We start from the raw sequence: 24,976 nt of genomic DNA on the forward strand, positions 1-24,976 counted from the left end.
TCACTGGTTGCTTCTGATTTACTTTCCTGCATTTTTATACGTATGTAAACAGTGTTCTTCCAAATAAGATAGTAGCTCTTTTTACTTGTTATACTACTACAGTGTTGTCAAGCATTCTTAAGTATGTAACAGTCCAACAATATATTTTGTGTCTTATAGCATTTAGCAGAGTCCTTGCTGCATGTTATTCTCAATACGCTGAAGGCTCAGAAGAGTGCCACAAGTTACAATTTGAATCAGGCTCTGTGTCGAGTCTATGCAGGAATTTGCCGACAGTTGGGAGATCTGGAAAGAGCCCGCCTTTTCTGCTATAGCCTGCTTAAAGAAGGTATAGTATGGCTTAGTGACCTTTTATCTTAAATATGCTCAGTCCTTGCTGTAGTGTGTCAGAATTACTATGTAAAAACAAAGAAATCCTGTTAAAGGGTTGTTTTCCTTAGAACTTACTTCTGTAATGCACAAGTATAGACTGTTCCAGAAGGAATTCCCCTTCTCATAGGTCTGCACATCTGTGCTGTAGTGGTGACCTGGGCTCTTAGTAGTCTACTTATTTTTTCCAAGGAAATATTTCATTTAGGATACTCTGCTTTCATTTCACTGCCATCTCTAAAATGATAATGGGATTTCTGGGATTTTTGTCCTTTTTAGCCTATTAGTATTTTCTTATTTTAATTGAGTAGCTACTGATTCATAAAGTATTTTCTTATTTTAATTGAGTAGCTACTGATTCATAAAGTAAGCATGATTTAAAACCAGGTATTTAAAATAGTGTCAGGAGCTGTGCTATATCTTGATCAAAACCAGGGAATTTTTATAATATGTCCCCCTTACAGTCTTTTTACTTCCTGTTATCCAAATTCTCGCTTGGTTGAGTTTTTTCCATTTTGGTTCCCTTCCTTTACTCCCCTGCCTTTTGGTCACAGGAACAAAGGTAACACATACATACTATTGCTAAGTTAAGAATCTTAGTTTTGGAAGATTAAAACTCAGTAAGTTTGAAAATAGTATACTGGTATCTGTTTCACATTAAAATAAAATTCAAGAGCGCTGACAAGTCAAGTTCTACAGCTTGAGATTGTTTCAATTACTTGCTGTCTTCCATATAACATTCCTGTCTTTTTTTTTCTTAATCTTAAAAATGTTTGTGATTTCATTTTGTTCTTAATTACCATTTTTTAAGGGGGTGTAATATTTTTGTTTGAGTTCTTTTTGGAATTCCTGTTTTCCTCTCTTTCTGTCCTTCAGTCCATTATAACTCTGCTTTTACTTCTTTCATGTAAATACTTTTAATATTGCACCATGTCAGATACTGTTACTTGTCAGATGTATTTTCTGAGTCTAAAATAATAATTAACCCTTTTGTTTTGCAGTATCTTACTGGTTTTTCTTTTTGTGGGCTTTTGCAAATATTATTATTTCCCCTTTTTTCTTTTTTCTGCCTAAGATCCAAACTTTAATAGTAGATGACATTTATTGAATGATTTTCTCTTCTATACATTGAATTGCATGAGTTTCTATTGCCATTGTTCTGTGGTTTTATAGCTATTTTTTTGAGTGGGAACAACTGTAAACACATCTTAAGTGATGTTTAGGCTTTTAAAATTTTGTTTGGTTTTATTTGATTACTATGTATTTATTTTAGTATTTTCTCATTCATGTCATTTCATATATTCCCATCAGAATTATGGCAACAAAAGCTATGCAATTACCAAATTCACTATGAACAGTCAGTATTACTTCTTTAGACCAACATAATCTGTTTTCTTGATGACTTGTCCATTGTTTTTATTCTGCTCTCCTTTCAAGTATTCTGCCTCAAGTGACTATAAATAAAATGTTACCTTTTTGGTTAACTTTCCTTTTACCTCTCCTCTATTCTCTTCCTTTTCTTTTTTTTTTTTTAACTTTTCTTTTTGTTGATGCCTGCTGCACATCATTGAATGAATTTTATAAGTGTTTCAAATTCCTGAGCGGGCAGTTCAAGTTGTTAATAATTCTTGTTCACCAACACTCCTGATAGGAAAAAAGTTCTGATTGAAAAAGGTTAATTCTTCACATGATGAGCAGTTTCAGAGTAAAGGTCCATCCAAGACACTTCATTGAAGTCTAAATTCTTTATGTTCATTAAAGCTTCTTGATTTGATGTATTTTGTTATGTTTTCTAGTTCTTAAGATCTTTCAAAAAATGTAGAAGGTATGCTGAGATGAAGAGGGAAGGTACATTGAGCTTTTCAGATTTCATTGTTTTTTGTATAGTGTTCCAGGCATATGTATTCCAGTCTAGCATTTCATGCATGAAAGTAATATCTACTTTTTTACTTTTTCCAATGTAGTTGTTACTGCTTACGGTCTGTTTTATCTTAGCATTTTGCTTTGAAGCTCTCAGCTTTGGTTTTCAGAAGGGTCTTTTGGCTTCCCATTGATGGCCTGGAACTCTGTCTTCTCTAACTGACAGTTGTCAGATACTTGCTCTGAATTACTTTAATGAATGAGTATTCTTCAATTATATGGAGCAGCACAAATTTTTACATCTATGGAAGTACAAATAGTAGCATGCAATATTCACTTATGCTCACATATAACTCGTATAACGTATAATTTCTCTAAGTCTGGGAAAACTGCTGAGCAATATCAGATTTGAATTGTGTGAAAGTTATTTGCAAGCTTTTATATATATATATATATATATATATATACACATATATTTCACAGGTTTATGGGTGCAAGGTATTAGCAAGTACTGTAGGTTTTTTTTTCTTTGGACTAATTCTAGTTTGCTCCAGTGATCAGACTGCTGATTTATGACTGGAATGTATTAGGTAGGTTGTTGGAGTGCATCTTCCAATCTAATTTAATCCTAAAAGAATCCATTTTCAGTGCTCTAAGACCACTCTCCATAGTGAACTTAAGTGCAGTAAGAAAGATGAAGGGAGAGGGAGTGAATTACAGTGGGGGAGGTGGATTAAGCTTTGTTGCGGTTCTACTGGTATTTCTTGTTTGGTGTTTTTCTTGGATCTTTTCTTCTTATTTAGTCTCAGGACTGAGATGTGCTACTATGGCTCCCTTTCCTTAGGCTGTAGTTGTGATGTGACATCTGTGCATTTTTTCCTAGTTACCTTGCTGAATGTACCAGTTTTTAATGCCTGAATATATATTTTTGTGCTTTTAAAATGCTAAAAATCTATTTTGTTATTTCTTTTTTTCCTTAGACTTTCCAGACTCAGAAAAAATGATTTTATTTATTGCAAATGTGTGGTCTGACATATTCGTCTTCCAAGGTGCAGTTAACAAAGCTATGCAATTAGTTGTCAGGCAGCGTGCAAGCAGTGAGGTGCTGGCCTGTTTAAGTGCTCATCTCAACTGGGAACAGGTAATGTCTGATTTCATTGTTAGTATCAGCCTTTGTATGCATTGGTCCTTTTGCTGGCTGAATCAAATCAAGGAACTTGTTTTTATAATGAAGGGTGTGAATATCCCATGGAGATTGTACAATTGCACAACTAATGCTGCCTCAGGCATTTTTCCCCTAGTTGTTTAGACCCTACTAGAATACTTTTCTTGTTTTCCCTGTTAGATACTAAACCATTTACTGAACTTTACTAAAAGTAAAAGAGTGTTGTTGGACTAGGGAATTCTTTCGATCTGTGGAACTATTCTTTGAGATTTTTTTCTTTTGCTTTGTATTGTTGCTTTTAAAAGTATGTCTTGGTTTTATCTTTTGTAGTTCTCTGTTACTACAGTTAATTTCAAGATATATCATGTTTTATTCATGATCTTTTTGCAGGGTAAACTGCAAATACTCATTTATCACCAAAAAAAACTAGGTTAATTTCATAAGCTGTTGATGTGATCAATACAAAACCAGTGATACCAAAAGAAGGATGATCCATAAGAGCTGACTTCAGGTTTTTAAGCTGTTTGGCAAATAATTTAATTTCTATCCGTTTTCAGCAGACACATACTACCATCCGAAAAGAATGTTACAAGGAGAAAAATGGAAATAATTGGGAGCAATTTTATATCATGCAGATGGAAAGCCAAAGGTGCTTTGCTTTGAAAGCAGTTTGTCTAACAGGCTTGTGTGTCTGTTTAAAGGCTAGAGCCCCATATTTCTGAATATTTCATATTAATGCCAGGCTTGCTTTCTGGAAATAAAATAATTTTGTAAATATGAAGTGAACAAAGTCATATGGATTCATAGCTGTCCTGGTTCTGACCAGGACAGGGTTAATTTTTGCAGTAGCCAAAAGGGGGCATAGCTGGGACCTGGAGGTTTATTCTGTACCACCTCACGTCATTGCCAGGGATGTAGGAAAGGGAGTCTCTTCCAGGGAGAATGAGTTGCTTCCAGATCAGCATAGTGTGGTGGAGGGAGAGGTTGGGTATTGCTGTTTCCACATGTATTGTTGGTCTCTCTTTTGTACCCTCCATCACTAGTATTTGTTGCTATTACTATTTGTTTTTATCTGATTGCTGCTTCCGGTAAACTGTTCTTAACCTGTGATCTGTATGTTTTGTGCCTCCAATTCTCCTCTTCATTCTGCCACAGAGAAGAGGAAGGGACAGGAGGCAGGAAACAAGCAGTGCTTGGTTTCAGTGGGAGCACTGATTTGGAGAATACCACTCCTAAACCATGACAATAGCTCATCTATTCCCTACCCTAACTTGCTGCTCTACAATTGCCTTGAGGAATGCAGTAGTCTTACTGCTGTCATCATAGCCTTTAGGTGTTGTATGGTATTTTTTTTTCTTTAACCTCTGAAGCCAGCCCTGAATTTAATATGGTATCACTGACATTACAGCCCCCTAAACCTCCTGCTTTAGTGCAGAAGTGAGTTCATTTGGCATGGATTTATATCTGGTTTTTTTACTATTAAATCACAGTTGTGATGTAGCATTAAGCTCTGGTATGAAGTTATGCTGTACTGCAGTCCCTGTTCAGTGAAGAATTTGTATTCTCCATTCTATTAGGTTGCAGCTTTTAGTATCATGCCTGTAGAGATGCACTTAAGAATGTCTTAGTAAATGTTCCTGTTGCACTCATACTACCTACTTTATTAATGGAACTCTGAAATGTGAGAGCTGCTGCAGCTGGGGAGAAATACCTCAGAATTTTCTATAGTGAAGATAGGAGATAACATCATCCTGTCTGTAAGCTCTATTTTACTTGGGTAGAAATACAGGTAAGTTTCCAGTAGATTGTGATTAACAGTCTGTTACACGTATAATTTTAGGAGAAGATTATTCTGCTTCTGAAAGGAAGACTCAGACGGATTGGGTATTTATTTCTTGGTCAAAGCATGTCATTTTAGTGACTTGCACCATGGTGGAATTTGCAAATTATATGAGGTTTTGTACTTAGAAAATCTGCCAAGCTGCAGCACCAAGCATGCATTCTGTTTACGTGATAAGCCTAGACTTTTTTCTTAATACATCAGATATTCAAAAAATGTTTGTTTTTAAATTTCCTTTCTTCCCCTAGCTATGTAATTAGCAGAATGGTTTCACATGGTATGTTTATTTATCTCAACTATTGAAAGTATTTGTTTGCAAATTTGCCCCTAATGAAGAATAAAAAGTAACAAATTTTAAAATTATTTAGAAAGTTAACAATATTGGAATAATCTTGCACTGGAAAAACACTTTTCTTACTTTAATGCTGCATTGAGAGAAACAAAAATCCCCAAATTGTAGAAGGAGAGGAGAGTGTGGCTGTGATATCTGTGGTTTTTCGTGTTTGGGTATTTTTCCCCCAAACTCTCCTTTTAGTAAAGGTGTCAGAAAAAAATAGCTAGTACTTGAAGGTTTTGGTTTATGTACTCTATTTGTTTGTGTTAATTCAATCCGAAAGTTGGATTTATGGAGTAAGGTACTGTATACAGTCGATATCAAATATTTGTAAAGAGTTTGGTTCTGGGCTGGTAACTTTTTATGCATTAAGATAATTACCTTCTAAAATTCCAGAGTTCATCTTTGGATGCTAGTGTTATGGTCTCAAACCTGCTTTTGGAAATGCAGTCATGTACAAAAGTAGAATTTCACCCGAGTGAGCAGTATGGAGAAGATCTCAGTGAAGATGCTTGGCAATATATATTTGCTCTTGATCTACTCTGCTCTCACATGAAGTGGGATTGGACACATGATAATGTTATAAGGTATTGTGGCAATCACTTCTTTCAAATATTTTCCTTTGTGTTTTTTCTGTGGTTTGTTTTGGAGGTGTTTTTTTTATTTCCCCAATTCATTATGGCTTAATTTTTAAAATAATAAACTATTGCATAGGTATTTAGAAATGAGGATGTTTCAACCTGATGAGACCTAGACTACTGTATATATGTGCATTATTTTAAGACAGAAGGAGTGATCAATGAGGAAATGTAGGATTGTATGGTGTTGTCCCAAGAACTGAACACTGTTAGAACTGTCTTAATAAAGAATTGCTTTCAAAATAACTATATAAGGTTTTGAGATGAATTGTCTGTCAGTGAAGCAAAATTATTGTCTTCTGAACTTGTTGAATTTCCCTTCCCCCACAGTAGAAAATAAGGGTCGAATTTCTGATATGAAAATAACACTGCTTCAGTGCTGAAAGTGAAATATATCCATACTTATTAGTGTATTACCTTGATTTCAGTCTGATTTTAATTCTAAAATAATTATAATACTTAAATTCAATGTCTTAAATTTTCTTGGAAACTATAATCCAGGATATGGACTGCTACCATACTTAAGCCTGTTTTAAAGACTTCATTTTGACACTTAGACTGATAAAGCAGCCTTGATTTTCTATATAGAGGTTACATGACTTAAGAGACATTTGTTTATCTGTGACATAACATAGTAAGTGATACTCATAATAGTCTTGTATACAAAGTATATACCTTCAGGTAGTAAAGAAGTTATTTTTGGTGAAATACTTTTAAAATTAATAACAAAAAACTTCAGTGAAACGTATTTAGTTTTAATTAAAGCCATACTAAGGTGATTGTGAGTTGTGCTGGTAATAGGTAACTAGGTCTATTAGCATAATTTTAAGGATTAAAAATGTCTTACTTTGGGTCCTTTTAGATTTACAAACAAGCATCAGTTCCTACTTGTAACATACAAATTGAATTTTCAGTCATATATGAGACCTACAGAACATATCAGCATGACATTTAAAAGCAACATGATTTCATATACATCTGTGAAGTCAGTCTACCTAATATTAGTAATAAATAAAAAAGTCATTTGCCTTCATTATAGTATGAATACTATATCCACTCCTTCATGCAGTATGAGATTTTCAAATTAATTTTTTTCACAGCAAAGAGCTTTGGCCTTCTATGGATAACTGGATAAAGAAGAGAAAGGGGCATGAAACTGCTCAATCCATTCGTGACAGTGTTATGGCATTGACACTCAGGCTAATTGGTAAGCAATCTAAATTCTTGGTTGAACTTCTGTTTTGTATAAAAGGCCTGTCTGGAAAGGAGGTTGAAGTATTTTTGAATTTTATTGGATCTTTATGCAGATATTTTCTGTTTATCAGCCTGTGGAAAGTACCTGTGGAAAGCAGGTACTTAAGTTTTGAGAGGTGTTATATTGATTCATGATAACCAATAGCAACATGTTTTATATATTTAAAATGAAATAATCTGTAGCCATGTATAGAAGAATCATAGAAACCCTGAGTTGGAAGGGACCCACTAGGATCATTCAAGTCCAGCTCCTACCCTGCACAGGCCAGCCCCTGGAATCACATCATGTGCCTAATGCATCTTGAACTCTGTCAGTTTTGGTGCTGTGACCACTTCCCTGGGGTGCCCAACCACCCTCTGGATAAAGAACCTTTAACTAATAGCTAACCTAAACCTCCCACATCACAGCTTCATGCCATATAATTTCCAGCAAAGTGTATAAAATAAGGTTTTTTATGCAACCTAATACCATAATAAATTTTAGCTAGATTAATTTATGTGGGATCCAGGTGGCATTTGATGTAAATAGATATAGTTTGAGTTTCAAGAAATATTTTCAGTATGTAAGCTGTATGACATTGTTTATTAAACAAAAATTGCATTGTTTCTGAGTTTTACACTTCAAAATTGTGAACCCGTGGGAGGTTGAATCAATCTAATGAAAAATGCCTTAGGGTCTTTAGTTACACAAGGAATAGGACAACTGTTGTTCCCAAGACAACATGGTAACAAGAATTTTTTGTTGTTAAAATTCACGTTTTTTGTTGATACTTCAACAGTTGGAAGTTGACTGTCTAAATAGTCAGATATGTAGTAACTCTTTTTTTCTTTCAGGCCGATTAGGACAAATAGGTTTGAAGGAAGGCTGTCTTACTGCTGTGAAGAATATTAGTTCAGTAATTGGACTGTTTGTACAGCATGCAGAAAAAGAAGGTAATGTTTTTTTAGAGAAACATGAGTGTAACATCCACAATGTGAAGTTTCGCAATGCCAGAATATAAATTAAGGCGCACATGGCAAAACAGCCTGCTTTTGCAGTTTACACTAGTGCACAACAGGTCAAAGAATTTTCCCTCTCTCTTACAAAGTTAATGAGCTATTAACAGTATTTCCTTCTGTTTGAGACAGAGAAAAATTCTGAGATGGTTTTAGAAACCTTGGAATCTGACTGTTTCATGTAAGAGCATATCAGCTGCTTTAGAGATTACTTAAAGGGTGATTGAGGTAAGATGACTTGAAGGGTGATTGCAACTTGAACAGTAATTTTTAGCTAATTTTTTAGCTAAGCAATTTATGCTGAAGCTTACTACTAACACAGTTGTATTGGGAGAAAGTTCAAGATATTGATGAGACTAAACAAGGCAGTTAGGGCAGCAGAGATTCACACTGCCAAGTTACTCTGGATGTTAAGTACATTTTGCAGAGAAGCATTTGTTAATGTTAGAGAGCTGTTTTGAACAACCTGTATAACTTCCCTGCAATTTCAAGTGCTTCAAACTTGGTGGTGTATGGTACATATGATATATGTACAGTGTATTTGTGTGTTTCAGACTCAGTATAAACCTGACTGTTTTCTTAAGTCTGGGTACTCTTTACTAAAGTCACTAGATTCTCAACTCTTATATGCCCTTTGAATACTGAAAAGCTGCTGAATTGAGACAACTGCAAAGTGCCAGTATAAAAGGAGATCTTATGGAATTTGTGTGCAGGTTGCAATTTCTACATTACAGTGTTAGGCATCACAACTGTTGATGTGTTTTATTTTCAGTTCTTGAATAATAGTTTCTACAGATTCAGGATTCCCCAAAACATTCTTGCTTTTGATTTTCATTATAAGCTGATTTTTGTTAACTTTTTGCAGGTGTTCCCTGGAGTGTGCAGCTGGCAGCTGTATATTCACTGTGTGACTTGGGTTCAAGCAATCCAGAAGGAATTGTTGAGGCCATCCATGTTTGGAGAACAAAAGTTCTTAACAACATCCCTTCTGCTATCACAAATGGCATAGCTGAAATCACTTCTCTGTGTGAAATGGACCTAAACTAAAATGTAGAGAAGTGGACTGATCTAAAGAAGTGCCTTACCAATTAAGCAGTAGTTGGTTCAAGTTAAAAACCATACAAAATGGTGTGTCTTCCTGTATTTCATGTTTTTAATCAGAATGTCTGATCATGCAAAGCAAGGTCAAGTATTTATTGGCTTTTCTGTTTGAAGGAAGAGTTTTTTAAAAATAAACAAAAATGTTTGCTTTTCCTAGTAGCTGATTAGTGACCTGAAAACGAGTGCATCTTGAATTCCTGCAATATTTCTGGTTTGATGACAATAAAAGCCAGTAACAGTTTTTGTTCTTTTACCTAATTTGGATGGATGTTTGATAGAATATTCAGCACAACATGGCAACCTGGCCCTCATATTTTGTACTGATTTTATAAAGTAACCATTCAGATGGTAGAACATGCCCCAGATCCTGCTTTATTTTGCTTGGGTTGTCTCATAAACTTAATTTAAAATACTTGTGGAAAACAGGTAGGAATTGATGTTTTGTGTAGCCATCATGTATGGAATAACAGAGATGTTAAATCTCTGAGCTTGTATATATGTGTACTCTGATGTGTCTCACATTTGATATTATTCCACTTGGGGAATTTTTTATATGTAAATAGAGAGTTGGTTCAAAAAGAGTTCATGTTTTTAATCTTCACTACATTCTGTTTTTGTATCTTTCATAATAAAAGAGACAAACACCATTGTGTTCTTGTTGATCTTTCTAAATAACACGGAGTTAACTGTGTTTATAGCTTATATAAAAACTATTTGAGGGGCAGCAGGATATTACCTGTCGAGGTAAGTTCACTGAATGAATTGCGTGTAATACTGCATTCTGGACATCTCTCCAAAAGTTTCTGGTATGCTCTGGGGGCTTGGGAAGTACCTTTAAGAAACTATTGAAAACTCCTGGTTTTACCTCTCCGTTGTGCCCATATGAAGGGGTGAGCTTTGCTAATGCAGATTCTTCTTGTAATGGGACCTAGCTTCTGACAGTTTTGTGGTGCTGATATGCATTGTGATTTTTGTGCATCTTCCAAGTATGACTACCAGCAGTCTCCTAGCCCTCCTGAGAGTTTCTTTCCTCTGAGGTGAAACTGTAGAACAAAGTGACCATTGAGTTCAGCTGCAGCTATAGCAGCTAGCACTCTGGACATCAAATTGACCTCAGTGAGCTTACCACAGACAAGTCAGTCAATGAAAAATGATCTAGTAGTATTGGTGATACCTGTGCACTGCTACAGGCACTGCTACACATCTGTCATGAAGGCTTCCAGGGATTCACATAAATTAATTTGCCTCAGGTAGAAGCTGTATGATGTCTGGGACCCTGGGCATTTTGGTGATTGTGAAGCTTTGGGGACTTTATGTGTAGCCTTTATTTACCCTTCCTGCACTAGAATGAGCACAAAATATCTGAAGTGGAAGAAAGACAAAAGAAAGCACAAGTTGACAATTAAAGTATTGATCATAAATCTGAAAACTAAAGGAACTGGGAAATAGAACAAATAAAGGAAGAAAGTGAGTAGAGGATCATAGATGTATTCAAAAATATTGCAACTCAATCTTCACAGCAAATAGAGAAGCCTATTTCCTTTAGAATTTTTATAAAATGCTTGGATTTGAATTATATGAGATTCACAAGGGAAATACCAGAATTTTCCAAGACAAAAAATCTACAGCTATACTGATTTGGAACCAAATTTAAAAAAATTCAACCTACCCTCAAACCATTTTCATGAAAAATATTCTGCTTATGCAAGTATAAGAATTTTTGTATGTACTGAAAATATGGAACTGATTTTAATTCTGTATTCCTTTCTACTGCCCAACCAAACTGCATTGGCATAAGTAAAATTAGGATTTTACTATTATTATTATTATTATTATTATTATTATTATTATTATTACCTTTTAAAAAATATTTTTAAATAATAAAGTTTTTTCAATACATATGAGCAAAAATAGACACAGGTGCTTCTCAGGCAATCAGCCTGTCTGTAGATTTGGCATATTCTCATTTGGTATGTTTTCTCTGCTAGCTGGCAGGATTTCCCACTAGAGGTTTTATGTGATTCGCTACTTTACTATTAAACCCAAAAAGCAAAACAGCATGTAGGCAGCATATAAACAAGGTCCATTAATTGAAAATAAATGTGAATTACTTTGCCATGAAGGTACAAAGACAGGCACGCACTTTCTCCTTAAGAATTCTGAAGGAAATTTTATTTTAATAAAATACACACAACTTGTTTTAGGTTAAATTATTTCATTTAACTCAAAACAGTTTCTCACAATTGTCCCTATACTCCAAACAACTTCAGTTTCAGTTTTGTGAAGATGATTATAGAAAATAATTATTGAAATTTTCCCTGCAGGTCATGTTTTGTTCTTAATTTCATTTTCACTTTTTAGGCTTTTTCATGTCTGCCTGTGGGAGGAACTCACGTTGCAGTGGTTTTGGGACGACTGCTTCTTGTGAGATTGGTGCCATGCTGGAGAAGTTCATGGAGAACTGTCTCCCAGGGGAAGGACTCCTCTCCCTGAGCAGCAGATCATCTCAACTGACCAAAAACCCCCATGTCCCCTCTCCCTGCTCTGTCGGTGGGAAGGAAAGAGGGGTTGGGGGAAGGTGTTTTTAAGAACTTATTTTATTTCTCATTATATCTTCTGATTTTGTTAATAATAAGTTCACTTGGTAACTCTAAGTTGAGCCTGTTTTGCCCTTGGAGTGTTTTCTCCCTGTCCTTAACTCATGAACCCTTCGTTATTTTTTTCTCTCTGCCCAGCTGTGGTGGGGGGGTGAGTGACTTTAGTGGGTGCCCGGTGTTTGGCAAGGGTCAAAACAGGAAACCACAGTCAAAGGCAGAAAATGATGTGGTTCTGTTAAACCTTGCACATGTAAGAATCCACATGTATCAGGATGCCACAACTTGAAAGGGATTAGATAACCTTCCTTCGCAAATCCTGCTTAACTTTCATGTAGCAATCATTTCCCTAAAAGCAGTCTGCAGCTGTATCTGTGAAAGATGGAAATCCTGTTGAACTGCAGAGTGTACTGTGTGGGATTTCACACCATCAGGGCTTTACCTGCTGCAGCCACGTTTTACAAAACAAAAGGCTAATGGACCAGTATTTAATGAAAAAGTTGGAGCCAATTCTGTTAGGTGTAAACTATTGTCCAAGCTAAGACTTTTGCTAATACCTTTCATGATGATTCTTTGAGGAACCTTAAACCTCTCATTTGTGACAAATTGGCAAAGTTAGCAGGATCCTAGATGAGAAATTGTGACCCCCCCTGTTGCACTGGTTTCTCTAGGAAAATCTTCAGTTTATTTCTACAAAATTTACAAGGCCTAAGAGCAATACAAAGAATCACCTCTCCAGAAACTGTTGCTGTATCTGTCACTATGCAGACCCAAGGTTATTATTTTAATTATCTTCATAATGACTGCATTGAAAGAGAGCATCAAGGCATGTGAGCAGCATCACAATAATATTTCAAAATTAAACGTGAGAGAGGCAATTTAGCTGACCTGGGAAACTTGCAGTGTGACAAAAGAACACCAGACAATCCCGACAGACCAAAAAAAGACCACTAGAATATTTCCCCTACAAATGCTTTATTTTGAAGGACTGCAAGGAACCAGAACCATCAAGGCAAAGACACCGACTATAGGAAATAGGCATGCTGCACACACTGACTAGGTAAAACAAAGTTTTCCTTCACTTTATATTTCTTCGAATTATTCCAAAATTTGCACAGACCCCTGTGCATCATGCTGGGAGTCTGACACAGCCTATCCTTTTAAAACACTTTGGGCTGCCCAGCTTCTTCTGGGCGGCCTGGCCAACAGTGGGGCCGTGGAAATCCCCTCACAAAGCTCCGTTGGCTCCTCTTTCTAACACGACTGTCGCTTTCCTTCCTCACCACCGCGTCCTGTGGGGCAGCGTCGGGGCTTGGCCCCAGCAGGCGCTGCTGGTGTCTGCTGCAAGCGGCCCCTTGGATTTGAAAAGGAGTTTCTCGAGACATCGGGGCTGGGACAGAGGAATTTTCACGGGTGTCCCGGGGGTGCCAAGGCGCTTCCGAGCCAGCTCTCCAGCCCGGACCGCCGGGACAGCGGGAAGGAGTCGCGGCCCGCCTGTGGCAGACGCCGCCCGATGGCGCCGCGCATGCGGGGAGCGGCCGCCATGGCCGCCGTCCGCGCCGAGCGCTTCGCTGTGAGGGCTCCCCCGCCCTGAGCGCCTTCTGAGGGGCCTGAGGGCCCGCGCCGCCATGCGATTCCGGGCTAAGATCGTGGATCTCGCCTGTCTCAACCACTTCAGCCGTGAGTACGCGGGGCAGGCTTGTGGGGCGGCAGTGCCTCGCTGAGCGGCTGGGACCCGCTTTCTCGGGCAAAGGAAAGAGAGCGGAGGTGAGGACCGCTGTCCTTTCCTGGGAGGAGGTGTCTGAGGCGCTTTCCTTCGCCCTGAGGTGTTTAGGAATGTGCGCAGCAGCACGGGGCTGCGTTTGTAGAAGCGGAAAGTTGTTCTGTCCCGCAGACGGGATGCGTGGGGCGATCACCGCTGTAATGTCCTCCTTCCTTCCCTCCCTCCGGCAGGTATAATTAACACAATCGCCAAGTTAGCCAAGACCTGCATCCTGCGCCTTACTGTCTGCAAGCTGTATTTCATCCTCTCAGACAAAGTAGCGAATGGAGGCGCCAGTATGTGGTGTGAGCTGAGCCAGGTGAGCCCAGGGAAGTTCATGTGGAAAACCAGAGCATGCAGTTGAGTTTGATGTGCGAGATATTACTTGTAGCCCTCACTTTCCATTTGCCTGGTCTCAGGATCTGTCTGGTTGCTTGGGTGTTCCAGGTTGGACATTCCCTTTACCTTGATTGCCACTTCTGTGTAAAGCTTCAGTGTGTGCCGGCCCACATGGGCCTGCCCAAAACTGGGAGCAGGAAAGCATAACTCACTGTCTAATGGACTGATTAGGTGTTAGGGGAGGACATTAATTGGTTTAGCCTGAAGCAATGAGTCTTCATGGTTGTGTAGCCTGTTGTGATTCCTCAGGTGATTCCAGGCAGAGGGGAGTTTCTGCTCTACACATGCAGTTCTAAGCTTAAGGTCTGACAAATAAAACTTGCCCCTCTTGTTTGCTTTGTTTCCAACTTTCAAAAATTGTAGGGGAACTTCTTCGATGAATTTCAGATGGAAGGAGTAGCTGCAGAACACAATGAAATCTATTTAGAGCTGGTGCCTGAGAACCTGTCGAGAGCATTAAAAACTGCCCAGAATGCTAAGGCAGTGAAGATCAAGTTGACTAATAAACACTGTCCCTGTCTCAGTGTTGCTGTGGAGCTAGTAAGTGCAACCATGCTTTCACATTCATTATTAAGCAAAAGTTCTTTAAAATATAGTGTTTTTCCTAAGATCAAAGGGTGATATTTAGTGTAATTCTAGGAAACTAAAGAAACATTGTGCCATTTTCCATGTCATTAGCCTTTCTTGCCATCATGGTTGGTAGTATACAGAATCAGCTTTGTATTTTCCAAAAGGCAAGGAGGAGGTGGAGGAAGAAAGAAAGCTATGTTATTGAAACCACTTTTTCTAGTGTCTACTTTTCTCCATTCCTTCATCCTCTGTATTTTCTCTGGATTACTGCCTTTTCATTGAAGCTATTAGGTTAAGGATGTTTCAGTGTTTGGCTCTGTGTTTTGCCTTTGTTTTTTCCTGATATTGTATGCTGACTTCTGATTCTTTTGCTGTTAACTCTTCTGATTTACCTCTTCAGCTCTAAGGATAGCTTATAGATACAGTAATGACTGATACATCACAAACTCTTCCTCATTTGAAAGAACATCCTACTTAAAAGTATATTGATAGGAACTGAGGGAGGAAAACTGGAACTGAATGTGGAGCATGTGGTTATAGCATTTCCCAGAGTAGGTCTGAAAAATTTAGATTTAGAATTCCAGTCTTGTGTTTAACTGCAAGAGCATCCTCTTTTCCCCTCAAGCCATCATTATCAAGCAGCAGTAGGATTGTGACACATGACATTCCTGTGGGAGTAATTCCCAGAAGAATGTGGAATGACTTCAAAGAGCCCAGTGTGCCGGACTTTGATGTAAGTCTCTGTTTTTATATTCCCTATTGAAAGGGGAGTTTGCAAGTGGAATGGTATTGCCACAGAGGATACTACCGGTGGAGTTTGGAAAGGAGTTGAAAGGAAAGAGGGAAGACAGGAGGCTACAGTTTTGGAGGGGTATGGAACATGGCTTGTATCCTTACAAGAGAGCCCAGAACCTATGGAAAATGAGTGGGTGACTGCCAATTGCTTCTGTGATGCTCAGAGCAAAGAAAGGGAGGAGAAAAGTACTGGCATGACTTTAGTGTGGAGCACCTCTAAACCACACAAGTTTAGACTGTTTCAGCTGTTCAGGTGCCAAATGGCCCAAATAATCTATTATTTCTGAAAATTATGGCCTATCTGGCAGAGTTAAAGATATTTGTGTTTCCTTCTGATTTTTATATATCCTCTCAGTATCCTTTTTGACTTTTAGCAGAGTTGCAAGCAAAGGTCCTTGTACAAATGTACTCCTGTTTGAGTTTATGGATGCCTGTTACCTCTACAGCTGAGAGTATTTAGATTCTCAAGACATATAAGCAGAAACTGGAAGTATTTTGTTCTTATATTTCAGATTTGCACTGCTGCAGTTCCAGCAATCACTGCAGTATCATGGGAATCTTGTTCTTTCATTTTAGCTATAGTAATTGACTATTTAATAACAGAGATGTTCATATGAGGGTCTGATCTGCAAAAACTTACTTCTGTTTTGAACACAGACTTGGAATATTATGTCTGGAACAATTGCTAGAATGATGATCTGTTGGTATAATGGGAAAGAGTTCCTCTGTTCCTAAGGCATTTGCTGATTTCAGATAGATGTTGTGCATCCTGAAAGTCATAGATAACTCAGTCCAAACTGAGAATTGACAGTAGAAATAAATGTGTCTCAATCACATCTGAAACACTTGTGCAAATGCAGTTCTTATGTATTCCCAGGTCAGTATTTACCTACCAGCACTGAAAACAATGAAGAGTGTTGTGGAAAGAATGAAGAATCTCAGCAATTTTATTGTAAGTTAAGGCACTTAAAGCACCTATGCTACTGATGTTATTTAATGAAGGACACATTGCCTAAACTGGTGCTCCCACATTATCTTATTTTGAGATAGGTTAAACATTGAAATCAAGGCCTGAATCCTGTGTAAAGACTGAAAAGAATGATGGCATTTATTTTAGGATTTTCACTGAAGAGCTTTTCCTGGGCTTCTCAGAAAATGATGCTTTTTGTACTAAATCCATACATGAAAGAAAGAACATGGTGTTGTGTTGCTACAAGCCACTCTTTATAGCTGGTAAGAAATGACAGTCCTTCAGGAATCTAGCTGGAAAATTTCCCAGTTATTTCATTAAGGAAATGCCTATTAAGGGAATGTTGTGTTAGGTGTCTGTGAATGAACTTTAGGTAAACTTGATGTAGGATTTCAAGGAAATTCTGCTAATAACCCCAGGATGTCACACTATGCTTTAGACTGACAGGTTGGGTTTGCAGTCTACCTTGGATTTCAGAGTGTTGGTAGACCTTTTAATTGAAAAAAGCTCTCTACAGTTGGACAGAAACAGTTTTTTATTTAGTTGTTTTTTCTCACAGTCACCATAATTGACTGACATGAAAGTTAGTAGGTGCAGAGCTTTTGACTTTGATGCTGTCCATACCAGTTTTGATAAATAGGAAATCTTCTGTTAATTGAGAGTCCTGAAATTGGAAAAGTCTTGGTTTTTCAAGACCTGGAAGAGTTGAGAGATTACCCTGGGTTACTGGCAGTTTTGCAAATGGCAGTCATCCTGCAAATACACATCAAACTCTTTTCAGAGATTATTTTGAGGGCTTTGTTTTTACTTTCTTCCCTTCCCCCAAATCCTTAGTAGACATGCTTATGCAAAATTGAGCACAGTGCTTTTGTTTCTAGAGCTGAGGCTCTTTTCTCACACAAGATAGTTGTATGATGGGATTGAACTTAGTGTAAGTGCCTTGTTTTCATGCTGTTAGAGAACAAAAATGTCAAGTGTTACAATAAATTATTTTTGCAAGATGCATTCTGGTAATAAATCTGGTCAAGATCAGTGCTGCAAAATGGACTTAGAAGCAACTTCTGATAGTACTTGTCCATTGTTTGGGAGCTTGACATCTCCATTCTATACAAGATTCTGGTTGGAGTACAAGTTTGGTTTGTTTGGTTTTTTTTTAATTACCAAGAATTCATCTAATCACAAAAGTGCTTAGTTGTGCTTTAAGAATCCTCTGATCTGCTGGGATTTGTGTTAGACCATATATAGTTTTCTTCAAATTTCTCCTTCCAGCTTTCAGGATAGAATTTGAAAGCTTTTAGCACTTTTCCAGAATTTCTGTCAGTTCAAAGTCCTTGGAGATACTGATCTGATCCAGCTGTTGTCTATTTTTAATTTTTGAAAGCAGCTCTGTCAGCTCCTGGACCATCACATTTTCTGTGTGTGTCGTATAGACTGTGTAGGTGCCTTTCTATATGTTGAATAACTGAATGGAAATTCAAGAATCTTTGAATTTCTTCAGCTTCAGTCCCTTATTTCTGAAGCCTTTTTCTCAACACATGAACTTCCCAAAGCTAATACTTGTTCTAAAAATACTGGAGGGCAATTAAACTTATTTCTTTTCATAACTTCTGAAGCTTTGGTCTAGAGTAATTCACATGGGAATGATGGGAAATGCATTTTACAGCTGAATATTCAAATGTTCAAGCCATTTTCAGAAAGTATGGTTGACTTGCACTGAAGTACTCCTGGAAGCTTGTATTTGCACAAAACCAAACTATAATCTTTTGTACTTCTGCAGTGTGAAAGTGGGTTGTCTAAAATTGAGATTGTTTGCAGGTGATTGAAGCAAACTTGAGTGGTGAAATGAACTTGAAAATAGAAACTGACTTAGTATCTGTAACAACACATTTTAAAGACCTGGGAAATCCTCCCTGGGGTAAGTTTCCCTGTTACCTCTTGTATCTGTCTGATCTCATTACTTAAGTGTGTTGCTTATAACAGTACTTACCTTTTATTCTTTAGAAAATAGCATCAAGTACTTTGCAGTCTTCAAATGAAATCTTAAAAGAAAAAGTGGCCAGTGGAGTGTCTGTTTCATGTTTGGGGGGTGGTGGGCAACCTGTTCCATTATTCTTGACAGTTTGGTGAGAAAACGGGGATTTCCTTTCCATGCACTGTTCTGAAAAGCAAGCCATTTGAGTTCCAGCAATTCAGGGGTTTTCAGGTGTGTCCTTATGGGTGTTGAAACTGGCTTTTTATGCTCGGGCTAAGTGTTGTGCCCTTACACTTTTAGCATCAGAGGATGGATGTGAAAGTAATAGTCAAGGCAGAGATCTGGAAAGTATGGCTGAAGCATGCATAGACATCAAGAAGCTGCAGCAGCTGCTTGCTGGACAGCAGGTCAATCCTACAAAAGCATTGTGCAGTAAGTTCAACAGCTCTGCTTGTGAATTCCAGTTAAGTAAGGATGTTTGCCATACTTAGTCTCAGCAGAATACCATATCTTCTGTTTTGTCTTTCTGAAAGTCAACTATTTTTACTGTACCTGAGCACTTCTAATATTTATATTTTTAGGCAGTAAGATTCAAGTCCTGGGCATTTGGGGAAGAAAACATAAAATAAGTCAGGCCCTTTTAAAAGTCTCAAGCTGAATACTCAGACTCACTAATCATGTGTGTTGTCATGTTGTCTTTGTTTTGCATATTTATTAATATTTTGCGATATTATTTTTTTGAAGTCTTAAAGCCTCAGCTTCTAGCAGAGAAATTGGAATTTACTGGCCTATTTTTTTGGTTGGGTTTTTTCCTTTGGATGCTTTCTTACTCTGATTCTAATACTAAAGTGCTTTTTACACAACTAGTGTTTCTATCAAAAGTCTATGCAGGAGTTCATATTCTATTTTTACAACTCTTTGTGCTTTTCCTGAGAACATTTGTTTGTTATGGTTTAGTGCAGATGCTGAGAATTTCCCAAGGAAGATTTACATAATGGGTGTAGCATTACAAACCTTTACACTGTACTTTTTGGTATCATCTTTCATAAACTATTAATGCTTCACAAGGATTTAAATTGTTTTAAATTTAAATTACTCAAGGATTTAAATTGTTTAATTACCCTTCTGTCATAACTTATGGTAGCATCTTTGAAAGATTTAATTTTAAAGTATTTTTCCTGCTTTAAAGTGGATTTGTGTTTTATTTTTTTCTCCTCCTTACAGATATTGTACGTAAAAGAATTGTCCATTTCATCTTGCTCCATGAGGAGGTTTCGCTTCAGTATTTCATTCCAGCAGTTGCCTGAGTGTTTTGGAATCTTGGTCATTTTCCAACCTGAGGCCTCTTTCATGAAGTCTGAAATCTTTCCTAAGTCGCTGGAGTGTTTTGATGTGAGGCACTGTTAGATGCAGCTATCAGATGGACATTATTTCAGTATTTGTGAAGTATTCAAAATACCTCCTTGTGCAGACAGACATTTTTGTGAAGAGTTGTATGCTGTGAAAGACACAATGCTGGGGAGTATTGATGTATCTTACTCTTAGGAGGAGCAAAACTGAAATTTGCCTTACCCACAGCTCAAAGCATTCCAAAAGTGCACCCAATTAAATACTTCAGTCTCCTCAAAAAATTAGAATTCACTTCTGGAGCTGCTGCTGTGTGTATTCAGTATTGAGCAATGCAATCCAAATTAAGGGATCTCTGAGTAATCTGTCATACCTCCATGGAACTGGGGAGCCTTCTGGAGAGTTGCCAGGTTGGTATTTGCCTGGACAAGTATGTGCAGCCCTCCCAAAGTGGCACGGAATTGAATTCTGTTCCCGTAGAAAACTTTTGATTAGACGTGCTCCAGCATACCTGAGTAGTTCTGTTTGTGCTTACTCTTTGTTTACTTCTTGGCTTGAAAGGACAAGTGAAACAGTGTGGATTACTTTGTTAATGTGGGTTGGAGTGAAATAAAGAACAGGTTATCTGTGGATCACATTTTTTCCCTTTCCAGATAGAAAACATTGTACAACCTGTGTCATCATGGTGTCAGGCATGGTGAGATTGCATCTAGGCTCTCATGCCAAGCAGTCAAGAGCAGGATTAAATTTCACTCTTGGAATACTGCCCCTACTTCTACCTCCTGGTTATTTTCTTAGGTCTTTTCCTCCTTGTTCCATGTGTGATTTATTTGTTATCCTGGCATGTTCCACATAGCCTTTGATTATTTTAGTGATTGAGTCTATGCTGCCAAATGAGACTGGAAGTTTCATTTAGAAAGTAACTTGTCATGGTCAGAAGTGTTGGGTTTTTGATGGTTTGTTTTTTTTTCAAGGGACATTGACATTAAGGGAGCAATGGATCTTTTATTCATGGAGATGCAAATGCTCATCAGAAGGCTGAAGGAGAGGCAATGCCAATGAGAAGATAGTAGACTTGCAGTAATGAGTGTATTGACTGACTGTGCTTATAGGCCTTTCTGCCTGCTCCCTCTTTGTTCCTCCCTGCTCTCCCTTGCCCTGCACATTGCCTCATCAGTTGTCATATTTCCACCCACTGCCTGCAACATGCTGAGGTTGCATCTTTACCATTTGCAAAGTCCCATTTTGCCTGTGTTGTGAGTTGACCTTGGTAAGCAGGCACTCACTCACTCACACCTGGTGGGGTGGGGGAGAGAATTGAAAGGGTAAAAGTGAAAAATTCATGGGTTAAGATAAGGACAGCTTAATAGGCAAAGCAAAATACAGAATTAATTCACTACTTCCCATGAGCATAGGTGTTTAACCATTCCAAAGAAAGCAGGGGTCCATCATACATAACACTTGGGAACACAGACTGCATATCTCCAAATACCCTTTTCTTCCTTATTCTTTTCCCTCAGATGAATGTGATGCTGTGGGATATAAATATCCCCCTGGTCAGTTGGGGTTCAGCTGTCCCAGCTGTGTCCCCACCAATTTCTTGTGCACTCCTGTCATATTTGCTAGTGAGGCAGTGTGAGAGTAATGCCTTGATGCTGTGTAGGTGCTACTCAGCAGGAACAAAAACACTGCTGTGTTATCAGCACTGTTTCAGTCATAAATCCAGAACAGATGAGCTACTATGAAGAAAGCTAATGCTATCACAGCCAAAACCAATGTAACCTGCTGTTTCTTGATAGCCCAACAATTACTGCAAACAGATATTTTCAATTCTTTTTTTTCTGGTTACTGTCTTTTTAGTCAGGGTTTGCCTCCTTCATTTTCTTTTTATCATCTAGTATGATCAATCAGATAACCATGGAATAAATATTCCAACACTCAGATGCTTCCTAAAATACTCATATCACTTTTGTGTCCCTTGTGTCCCTTCAAGTTTTTGGTTTCCTTCTCTTAACCCTTTTTTGACATGATATGGAAACTTATAACCTTCTCTTGTTTTTCTTGCTTTTTGGTTACATACTACATTATTGATCTTTATTTTTGTGCTGTATCTGTCAAAGCCTTTGTGTATAGTCTGATTTTGATAATGTCACAGCAATTTAAAAAGAATGACATTTTGATTAGAAAAATAAAACAACAGAGGGTGCTAAAGAGCTGTGGAAAAATGTGTTACTCTGCATTCCTAAGAAAAACCTGGGAACAAGTAATAGACCGTAGTTAACCCTTGTGAGAGGGTTTGATTATTGTTTTTCATAAATGACAGTTCTCAAATGGGCAGGTTGCCAGTGACTAAATGTAAGACTGAAGTTATTTCAACACTGTATGCTATGGAAAAAATACTGTTTCCAGAGCAGACATCATGAATGATCCAGTTAAAATCATTATCAGAGATATGGTGCACACAGATTAGGTGGCTAAACAGCTTATGTGATCTGGACTTAAATATCTGCTTCAGTTCTTCATATGTAAAACAAGAACCTTTCTGCTATATGGCTGGGTGCAATATGTGGTGAATAAATGCTTGAAGGATTTCCAGTGCACTTGGCTTGCCTGATATAAGCTTAAATTTAAATTCTGGCCTTATTAATTCAGCAACATTTTTATGTCAGGGGAGCCTTCTATGCTAGTGTGTGCAGGCTAGTACCATAAATGTTTGCCTCTTTGTTTAGACTGGTAAGTTACTTATCTAATAATTAATCTTCCACTTTGTGATGTACTATTCATGACAATCTGAAGCACAATCTGAAGCATTGCAGTTCACTAAAGGAATGCTGGATTTCCCAGTTTTCATACCAGATCATTGGCTAGTTAGTTGGCTTTTCTTAACACTCTAACAGATTTATATTTTATGAACTTCAATAGTTTACTGTCATGTCATAGGAAGAAGCCAGATTTGAGATGATTGCCTTCTACAATGGGATATCTGGCTGGATAAATGAAGGGAGAGCAGTGAATGTGGTCTTGGGCTTCAGCCAGGCTTTTGACATTGTTTGCCATGACATTCTGATAGGCAAGCTCAGCTGGAGCTTGTGAGCTGGATGAGCAGATGGTGATGGATTGAGGATGGGGTGTATGGCAGGTCTCTAGAGGGTTGTGATCAGTGGTGCAGAGCTAGTTGAAAGCCTGTGATGTCCCCCAGGTGTGGGTACTGGATCCAGAAGTGACCAATACCCCAGAGTATTGTGCTGCCATTCATAAGAATCTTGACAGGTTGGAGGCTTGTTCAGAGAGGAACCTTCTGAAATTCATCAGAGGCAAGAGCAGGGTTCTGCACCTGAGGAGAAAGAACTGCATGAACTGGTACAGGCTGCGGACTGACTTGCTCTGAAGCAGCTCTGGAGAAGTGGGTCATGGTGTGCAATAACCTGTCCATAAGCCAGAAGCATGCCCTTGTGGCAGAGAATCACTGGTATCTTGGGGTGCATTAGGGTGCATCTCCAGGAGGCCATGAGAGATGATCCTGCCTCTCTGCTTGGTCCTGGTGAGTCCACATCTGGGGTGCTGTGACCAGTTCTGAGCTCCTCAGTACAAGGGAGACATGGAGCTCCTGGAGCAAGTCCAGAGGAAGGCAATGAAGATGAGGAGGGTACTGAAGCACCTCATTCATGTCAGTGAGAGCCTGAGGGAGCTGGAACTGTTTAGCCTGGAGGAGAGCAGACTGAAACAGGATTTTATCCATGTCTGAAGTATATAAAGGGAGGACATCAAGAGGTAGGACCAAGGCTCTTCTTGGTGATGAGGAACAGGATGAGAAGCAATGGGCAGAAATTGGGACACAGGAAGTTTCACCTGAACATGGGAAGGAACTTGTAAGTACAGGAATAGGTTGTCCAGAGAGGTTGTGGAGACTCCTTCCCTGGGTATATTCAAAAGCCGTCTGGACATACTCCTGGCTAACCTGGTGTAGGGAACCCTGTGTGAGCAGGGAGATTGACCTAGGTGTCCCACTGTTGTCTCTTCCAGCCTTACCCATTCTGCAATCCCTACAAAGCTTGTCTTCCCCAGAGGTCATTCAGATTTGCAGTCAGAGTTGGACAGGAAGGATGCATTCAGTAGTGTAGGAGACCTGGAGCATTTGCAACATGATCTTTCCTTCATTCTAGACTGCAGATACCTTTTTTCCAATCATACTTGGGGAAAATGTTTAAGAAAGTAGAGATAAGGAAGACCATTGTGGTTTATTAAATCTCTACCACAGAGTGTGTCAGCCATGATGGCTCTAAGTCTTTCCAGAAATAGTTATCAGAATATTCTCCTTGGTGTGATTCATGAAATGCTCCAGCTCTGCAGGCAGAGGTAGCAGCAACTGTAGCATCAGGTCTTGAGACACAGAATAGAAAAACAAAGTGTCCTGTATCTGCAACTGATGCTGTTAAAGGCAATTTTGTGTCGTTTTTGATTTCTTGATTTTCTTGATTTTCTTTGCAGTGATGCTTTTCTGTCTGCCTTATAGCCTGTTTTGGAGAGATAGGCAAGAGGTTTTAAACTTATTCTCTATGTATCATATATCATGTATCTACAGTACAGTTTCTATCAGTGAGCTTCCTTTCTGAATCTTTGAACATTTCCTCTTACTTGCAAATTCACCGAGTCCTTCAGGTAAAAGACTCAATACATGAAAAGCTGCGAGTTTCCATGATTGAAATTACAGTGGGTATCAGATGGACAGCACAGAAGATAGTTGTCCTAGCGTGACCTTATGACGCTTGTATCCCCAGTTATCTGTTCTGTTTATGCTGGATATTAAGTTCTACACCTTTAAGACTGGTTCCGAGAGCCAAGGAGGGGCGGAGAAGAAGTATGCAGTTTGCAGAGACTGCACTCGCTCCCCGCATTCCTCACATTCCTCGCTCTCTCTCGGTGCGTGTTGTCTTCACCACAGACAGAGAGGGGGAGAGAGCTCTCCTTTGCTTTTAGTTTTCAGTTAGCTGAGGCAGAGAAGTTCCCCGG

At 38.4% G+C, this 24,976-nt stretch overlaps 2 protein-coding genes across 3 annotated transcripts in view; both read left to right on the plus strand.

Moving 5' to 3' along the window:
- The window catches only part of ICE1 (interactor of little elongation complex ELL subunit 1), a 38,335-nt gene extending 28,514 nt beyond the window's left edge, over positions 1-9,821 (plus strand). For both annotated transcript variants that reach the window (XM_079301975.1, XM_079301976.1), the window contains 6 exons: positions 160-328; positions 3,210-3,370; positions 5,965-6,155; positions 7,307-7,413; positions 8,295-8,393; positions 9,322-9,821. In XM_079301975.1, the coding sequence (XP_079158101.1) occupies positions 160-328; positions 3,210-3,370; positions 5,965-6,155; positions 7,307-7,413; positions 8,295-8,393; positions 9,322-9,503 (909 nt within the window). In that variant the 3' untranslated portion in view covers positions 9,504-9,821. The remainder of the gene's footprint in view (positions 1-159; positions 329-3,209; positions 3,371-5,964; positions 6,156-7,306; positions 7,414-8,294; positions 8,394-9,321) is intronic.
- Positions 9,822-13,419: 3,598 nt separating this feature from the next.
- On the plus strand, positions 13,420-22,566 carry HUS1 (HUS1 checkpoint clamp component). The gene is made up of 8 exons (XM_079302013.1): positions 13,420-13,831; positions 14,105-14,232; positions 14,676-14,852; positions 15,508-15,615; positions 16,555-16,629; positions 18,463-18,562; positions 18,920-19,051; positions 19,844-22,566. The coding sequence occupies exons 1-8, from the start codon at positions 13,780-13,782 to the stop codon at positions 19,924-19,926; spliced, it is 855 nt and encodes a 284-aa protein (XP_079158139.1). The 5' UTR covers positions 13,420-13,779; the 3' UTR covers positions 19,927-22,566.
- Positions 22,567-24,976: the final 2,410 nt, after the last annotated feature.

This window comes from Erithacus rubecula (assembly GCF_903797595.1).
Source record: "Erithacus rubecula genome assembly, chromosome: 3".
NCBI classification, from domain to species: domain Eukaryota; kingdom Metazoa; phylum Chordata; class Aves; order Passeriformes; family Muscicapidae; genus Erithacus; species Erithacus rubecula.